The sequence below is a fragment of the Myotis davidii genome, unplaced genomic scaffold, assembly GCF_000327345.1.
Source record: "Myotis davidii unplaced genomic scaffold, ASM32734v1 scaffold43, whole genome shotgun sequence".
Lineage (NCBI taxonomy): Eukaryota > Metazoa > Chordata > Mammalia > Chiroptera > Vespertilionidae > Myotis > Myotis davidii.
In genome coordinates this window covers 311070-318734 of record NW_006294590.1, presented here as the reverse complement: position 1 = coordinate 318734, position 7665 = coordinate 311070, and the positions used below count along the sequence as shown (strand labels likewise).

Sequence of the window (7665 nt, the reverse complement as noted above, 5' to 3'; positions counted from 1 at the left end):
AAACACACAATTTTGAAATGGCCAGTGCGGCCCAGTGGGTAAAACGTTAGCCCAAGGGCCAGGGGTTCGATTCTGGTCAAGGGCACGTACCTCAGTTGCAGGCTCAATCCCTGGCCCCTGTTGGGGTGCATGCGGGAGGCAACCAATCGATCTCACATTGATGTTTCTCGCTCTCTGTCTCCCCCGCTCCCTTCCACTCTCTCTAAAAAAATCAACAGGAAAATATCCTCGGGTGAGGATTAACAAAAAAAAAAAAAGGAAAAGAAAAGAAATACTAAATCTTTTCTTTTCTCAGCCCAAGCACTGATGAGTAAATCTCTCAATAAAACTGTATATCCTTAATGCCTATTTGAGATTAAATTACCTCAGACGGTACTAAAAACTTCTCTTCATTTATTAAAACTATTTTGTACTACATTAAGTGCTTTTATTGTCCTCTGTATTAACTAATCCATTTCTAGGTCTGGCGTTTTATCAGAAAACAATGATACTTTTCCTCTAAAAGTAAAGCTCTCTTAAATTAACGTTTAAAGGCTATAAGAGAAGTTGTTAAATATGAAATTTAGAACAAAAAAAGTTTACTGGAAGTATACACTGTTTTCTTCTGTTACCGAGTTTCTCTTGCATGAACGATCTCGTATTATCAATCCCTGACGAAGCGGCTAACAGAGCTCAAGTAGCTGCCTGTGGGAAGCAGAACTTACACAGGCGATGGAGCAGGGAAGTGAGTGGGCTGCCCCTTTTCCCTAAAAGTGCAATCATTAGAGTTAATTGCATATTTAAATTGAAGTTCAATTTTAAAACAGAATTGTGTGTAAACTGAGGTACTGATTTTAAAATAAGGGAAGACCTAACCCTTAGAGCGACAGACTGCAGGCTGTTAGGCCACGGACGCGTGCACTTGTGAGAAAGCCTTGAGGGAGTCACTGATCCTGGTGGGGGTCGCCCACATCTGTGAACCTGACAGTGAGCCAGGACACGGCCTCGACAGGAGCGTCTTCGTGTCTAAAGCAGCACTAAGCCGTAAGTGGCAGGGCACAATTTAAGAGAAAAATGTATTTGTTAGATAAAAGGCCAACTCACAGGGCTTGTTTTGTAATGGACGGTTAATGAAATTACAGTGATTAGTGCAATTATTTCAGGATGACGCTGAGGAGAGGTAAAGGAGACGATCGGGTATTAGGGAATCTATCTCCGTCGATTAGACAGCTCCGAGACAGAAAGCATGCGTGGCCCGGCACTGATGATGCATGTGGGGCCTGAGAGAACAGTCCGTGCTGATCGTCACGTAGCAGCCCCTGCCTAGCGCGCAGCCAGTGTCACAGCCGGCCCCTTCCTGGAGGCCGGGCAGCCAGAGCCCACAGGGCTGGCTCCAAGCTGCTCGTTCCAGGGGGTGGGCACACATTCACCGCCCGATGAGCACAGGGCTCTGGCGCTTCTCCTACAGCGCTCGACCAAGTAAGATCAGATAGACCCTTCATTTAACAAGGTTATGCGTTTAGAACACCCCATTTTAACTCACAGCCCTTTCAATGAAAGAACCAGCTCCTGTCTACGTTTAAACAGCAAGAACACGTATCTGTCTCACAGGAAACAAAAGCCAGACAAACAAAAAAACCATCCCTGTCATTACAGAAGTGATCACAGGACGCAATGAAGGGGAGGGGGTTGGGTTTGTAGCATAAGACTGTCTAGTGTACGAAAATGTCCTCCTTTATATATGTTAACTTCTCTGTTTCACATTGTTATTTCCTCCTGCAAAGTATGTACCCAGTAAAGGGGAAAAAAATTACTTATTGACGTTTTTAAGTAAATGACTTATGTGTATTTTTTAAACCTAACAGCATTTACCTTAAAATCACAGACTCCGAGAATTCAAGTAGGGAGGAACCAAGACTAGTTAAATCATTGGCTTAGTGCTTGAGTATCTTAATCAACTTGTGTACTTAATTATCTAATCCCGCGACGGCCGGGCAGGTAGACACACAGCAGAGCGGAGCTGCTGGGTCACACGCAGTCCCGTGTCTGCTTTCAGTGCCTGCCACACTGTGCTCTGCAGCCACGGCCGTGCCCAGGGTTCCGAGGGCCCCACAGCCTTGCCAGCACCACTCGTCTCTTTTCCAGCGAATGGACGCGGAGACACTGAGACCGCGGCAAGTCCTCACTGACGACTATGACTTCCTGTGCATTCAAAGTCCACTGCAATTCCCGTGGCTCTTCAATCCAATGGACCGAAGACACGGCCTGAAGCCGTTACAATTGTCCAAAGGGACTTACTCTGGCAGGTCTGTCTGCTCCTCCATCACTCCCTCCCTCTTCTACACAAACACTGTCAGAAAATGCGATCGCTCGTTCTCTTATGTCATTTGGGTGAGATGAGAGCTGATGTGATGAGACCAGGACTACACAGAGCTGAGAGGCCCTTCTCCTCTTGTATTTCTCTGTGGCTGCACCCAAATACGAAGCAGCAGTTGGGAGTTCTGGCTGCAGGCGAGGAAGAGGCTCTGTGACTGAAAGCATGCTGTGCGGGCACTGGCGTCTACACTACACTTCTCAGCAGCCCAGTGGGTACAGGTGAGAGGTTCCCATTGTGTGTAGACGAGGACTTCCTCTCCAAAACACCACCTCGAACATCACTTACAATATTGGAAAGGGGGATGGAGAGACAGACAGACACCAACAGGGAGGAGAGGGCAGGCTATTAAGACAATCCGGATGCAAAGTGATTCGGGCACAAAGACAACCAAGCGGGAAGGGAAAATTCTATCAAAAGCAACTTAGCCAGAAAAGACTTCAAACATCACCATTAAACATTAATTGAATTAATTTTTACTCAGTCCAGATGAGAACTCAACCACAGCGTTCACCAGACTGAGAGGCCCTGTCACAGCTGATGGAGCGCTGCAAGGCCTGGCTGCGCTGGAAGGAAGGACCTGACGTAAGGACCCCCCCGAATTCAGGACGGGACTCGGCATGTCTCATGGGAGACGCGCCCCGAGCTGCGACACCCCAGCACGAGCTCCGGGACCTGCTCCCGGGGACAGAAAGCCGCGCGGTTACCTGGTAGCCCTCGGTCTTCTTCTGGCACCACTTCAGCAGGGCGTTCCTCTTCGAGCCTCCGTACTCTCTCGCCAGTGCTGAGAGGGGGTCCTTCCTTTCTTCCCTGAGACGTGAAAATGAGAAACCCAGGTTGAAATACCTTTTAGTTGAGCATCATCATAAAGCAGAAACCCAATGAGCAGGAGAGACCAGTGTTGGTCTGGCTCCTGAACAGGGTAAATCCACACGCTAAGGCACCCGAGGCAAGACACGTTTTCATTCATTTCATTTTACCTGTCGGTGATCACAGGGTCCCACAGCCCACCCTGGTCCGCTCTCTGCTTCTCTGTGCCCATCCCCTCCGTGTGCCACACCACCGCCCTTCTTCTTCTTCTTTTTGTATATTCACTCGAGTCGCTGGCTTTGACAATAAAGCCTGCCCTCCCTCCCCACCACTCAAATTCCACTTTTCTAGTCTCCCTAACCTCCGCCCGCAACCTAGTATTTGAATTTCACATACTAACTTGTATTCAACCATTCTCTAATTACAAACTCCAAAACACAAAAACCAGATGCTTGGGAAAGAAACTGTTTTACTTTTTTTTTTAAATTAATATATTTTTATTAATTTCAGAGAGGAAAGCAGAGGGAGACAGAGATAGAAACATCAATGATGAGAATCATTGATTGGCTGCCTCCTGCACGCCCCCTACTGGGGATCGAGCCCGCAACCTGGGATGTGTCCCTCACTGGAATCGAACCTGGGACCCTTCAGTTCCCAGGCCGACGCTCTATCCACTGAGCTAAACCAGCCAGGGCACGTTTTGCTCTTCACTTCTAGACCATTTTACCCAATTCTGAGCACAGAAGAGGAGATCAGAAAATACTTCCTAACACTCAGAGAAAGCAATCTGTGCCTGAGTGCATTACTTTATAACTTGATCATTTCCTCTCAAAGGGACAAGAGAGGGATGAAACGCATCAGCTGAGCTGCTCTCTACCTGATCCGGCTGCGGGTGGTGGGGGTCACGGACGCCGTGGGGGACGAGGAGAGGGAGAGCTGTGGGGACGTGGTGCCCATGGCCATGAGAGAGGCTGGCGACGCTCCCTCGGGGGCGGAGATGTCTCGCTTCATCTCTTCACTACTTCGTCGAGACACTGAAAGTAGACATTAAGCATTTTAGAGCAAAACATCTTAAATGGAGTTCTTGAGACATTTTCTCCAACAGGTTCCAAGAGCAGAAATTACTGTACAGGCGAAAAAAGTACAATTTTCCTTATCTTACTGATAAGTTGAAAGAATTTCCCTTTTCTTTTCTTTTCCCAAAAATATATTTTACTGATTTTTTTACAGAGAGGAAGGGAGAGAGATAGAGAGTTAGAAACATCGATGAGAGAGAGACATCGATCGGCTGCCTCCTGCACATCTCCTACTGGGGATGTGCCCGCAACCCAGGTACATGCCCTTGACCGGAATCGAACCTGGGACCTTTCAGTCCGCAGGCCGACGCTCTATCCACTGAGCCAAACCGGTTTCGGCAAGAATTTCCCTTTTCATTAAAAAGCTATAAAAAATGTACAAAAGTTGAGCTATGCATTAACCCTCCTATGCCCTGGGGGTACGCAGTGTGTCTTACCCGCCCTGTGACCCCCAGTTCTCACCCGGGGCACAGTAAGTACTCTGGGAACGTTTGTGTAAAAACCAAAGGCTAATAAACGCAGTACTTGACAACTACTTATTCCCCAAGAAAACCAACATGATCCTCCTGAAATTACCCCAAAACACCGTGAAAGGGACAGAAAAGAGAAACACTTCATTCTGGGTCAGAGCATGTTTTAAAAACCATAATCAACGAGAGAGAAAATCAAAAGGTGTCAAGTCAGCGACTGAAAAATAAAAGTAATCAGGAAAGTCCTACTTTGAAAGTCGGGCATAGTAAGACAGGGTATCTCGTTAGAATGACAGAAAGTTCTGGGAACTGCTGGAAGTACCACTTCAGCCGCTGATAGCAGAGCCACATCCAAGCGGCTTTTTAGCGAGAATGCGCTGGGCACCGGCAGGTGCTCACAAAGCAGACGCGTTCTCTGACCTCGGACGCTGGCGATGAGGGGCCCATCCACCGTGTCCCGCGGGGCTGGATGAGGACTGCTATACAGCAACAGTCCCCCGGGTCAGGGAAGCCGCCTCCCTTTTCCTGGTGAAAATGTTCTCGACAATTTCAGGATAACCACGGCAGAATCTAACACTGCCTTAGAAAAGCAATGTCCGATGCTTTCTCCTATTACAGGACCTTATTAGAGTAATACTGCACTTACATATTCTGACACTTTTTTATAATTATTACTGTCTTGTCTTTTAATGTCAGATCAAACCCATAACCCTCAGTGAGGAGGGTGACGCTCTAACCACTGAGCAAATGGGCCAGGGCTCATAAATACTTTTTAATTGAAGGGAACTATTTGGTTTAGTTGTGGGGTGTGTGTGTGTGTGTGTGTGTGTGTGTGTGTGTGTGAGAGAGAGAATCAGGGCCATATGATTTCTATAGAATCTGAGAGCTACGACAGAGGAGATTCGGAGTGAAAAATAATCAACCCAAGAGCTAAAAAGGCGAGGAAAGGTAACTAAGTCTAAGGAGAAAGCACTCAGCACCATCACTAAAACTTCCGGAAGGGTCTCTCTACAGGACGTTTCAAACAGGAGTCCTTACCCGAGATGGTCTTGGCGCTTTCCATGGCAGGCACTCTGGGCAGGGACGCGGGTCGGCTGGTGGAAGATGTCCGTAGCAGGTGCTCTGCACAAAGCGGGAGATCACAGTAAAGACACTGACACGGACGCCCAAGTAACCAAGGTGGCAGGGAGGTGAGTTCGCATCTCACCCTTCTCTCCCCACCCAGGGCGCGTCCACGATTCCCCATACAAAGCCACTTCCGCAGACAAGGCACGTGGGAACGCATTTCATTCAGGGCTTTATTCTAGGGATGACACATCGGACAGATGAAAATGCTTCTAAATCACCAACTGCCACTTCCCTCTCTGATGCAATTCAACATTCAAAGATCCGCTATGGCCTCTGGGTCTAAAACAGCACAAACTACACCAAAGCCTGGCCTTGTGCCCACCATCAGTTGGTGAGAAAGCCATTCATCCATAAGCAGACAGGTCAGGAGGGAACTGGTCAGAACACTAGAATGACACGCTCTCACACACACAGAGGGAGGAGCAGGTCCTGACCTCAGGGTGCAGGGGAGGCCTCAGCGCACTGGGAGGCCTCGGGCTGGGCTGTGCCCGAGGGAAGAGGAGTGGGTCACAGTATTTCAGCCACACAACACGCGGAGCGAGGGCAGGAGGACTTGCCAGCTGAAGAATGAAGTCCCAGCCTGGCTAACCAGGGGGCACCTGGAAAGCAGACAGGGCAGCAGGAAAGGGGCGTGAAGGGAGGATGAGGCTGGCTGGGGGAGCCTCCAGGGCCTGGCATGTGGGCGTCAGTCTGAGGGCAACAAGGAAGCAGCGGGCACTTCTGAACACCCGGGGAGGCCACGAGCAGATGCCGCGGACGAGCCGGTCTGCGGCCTCGCCTTGCTCTGCTCCTCCGCGGCTCGCTGGACACAGCTGTGCAGGGGGTCTCTGGAGCCCCTGGAACCCGCAAGCTGTTCCCACCCCTCCTGGGCTTGACTGCCTTTGTCCTGCAGGTCTTCTCAGGACCTGCCCCCGGCAGTGGGAGCCCCCAAACACAGACCAGCACACCCCCTACCGAGGGCTACACGCCCCACCAGGCTGTGGCCAGGCCAGGTCCACAGCACAAGGGCGGACGAGATGTGTTCCGCCTGGGCGGGGTGGGTTAGGACGTGTGACTAGGAGGAGGGGAAACACCACCCTCATGAAGACTGTAGTCTCAGTGACCAGCAAAGCCCTACAGCAAACATTCCCTTAAAAAGGGAAACGGTAAGATTTACCACAAGAAAAGGTCACTCAAAACCTCGTTGTAAGAATGGACAACTTAACAAACACTCCCTCTCCTAATATCATGACGTCAAAAGTAATGCATGTGACGTTATCTTTCAAGGACAGCACATCTTTTCTCTTAATATTTATTTTCTAAGCATGAGGCACATCTGGCTGAAATTACAAACTACCTGGGGGGAAAGGATGAACTTCGTTTTTAAAAATCTATATTTTTATTGATGTCAGAGAGGAAAGGAGAGGGAGAGAGAGAGAAACACCAATGGTGAGAGAGAATCATGGACCGGCTGCCTCCTGCACACCCCACACCGGGGATGGAGCCCGAAACCCAGGCCTGCGCCCCGACCAGGAATCGAGCTGTGACCTCCTGGCTCCTAGGTTGATGCTCACTCACTGAGCCACACCACCAGGAACTGACTTTCTTAGTGAAGACACGACTTACACAGCCCGGTGTAGTCACACCCTCCTTATCATGGACACACATCGCCTGTGCAAAAGGCCTCCAGGCAGCACCCTGGGAGTCTGCGCCCTGAGGGCAGCTGGCATCCTCCTCACAGGAAGAGCGCTGTTATGCACCAAGTCTGACCGACAAGACAGAGCCAGCAGCACACGGAAGCAGTGGGAAGCACAAAGCAACCTTTTTTCTTTAATTACATTCCATGTCA

The 7665-nt window shown here is 49.5% G+C and overlaps 1 protein-coding gene across 3 annotated transcripts in view; it reads right to left on the bottom strand.

Moving 5' to 3' along the window:
* The window catches only part of SPECC1L (sperm antigen with calponin homology and coiled-coil domains 1-like), a 51859-nt gene that overhangs the window by 22540 nt on the left and 21654 nt on the right, over nt 1–7665 (bottom strand). For all 3 annotated transcript variants that reach the window (XM_015567242.1, XM_006768742.2, XM_006768741.2), the window contains 3 exons: nt 5748–5831; nt 4041–4197; nt 3061–3163 (listed from right to left, as the gene is read on the bottom strand). In XM_015567242.1, coding sequence (XP_015422728.1) covers nt 3061–3163; nt 4041–4197; nt 5748–5831 — 344 coding nt within the window. The remainder of the gene's footprint in view (nt 1–3060; nt 3164–4040; nt 4198–5747; nt 5832–7665) is intronic.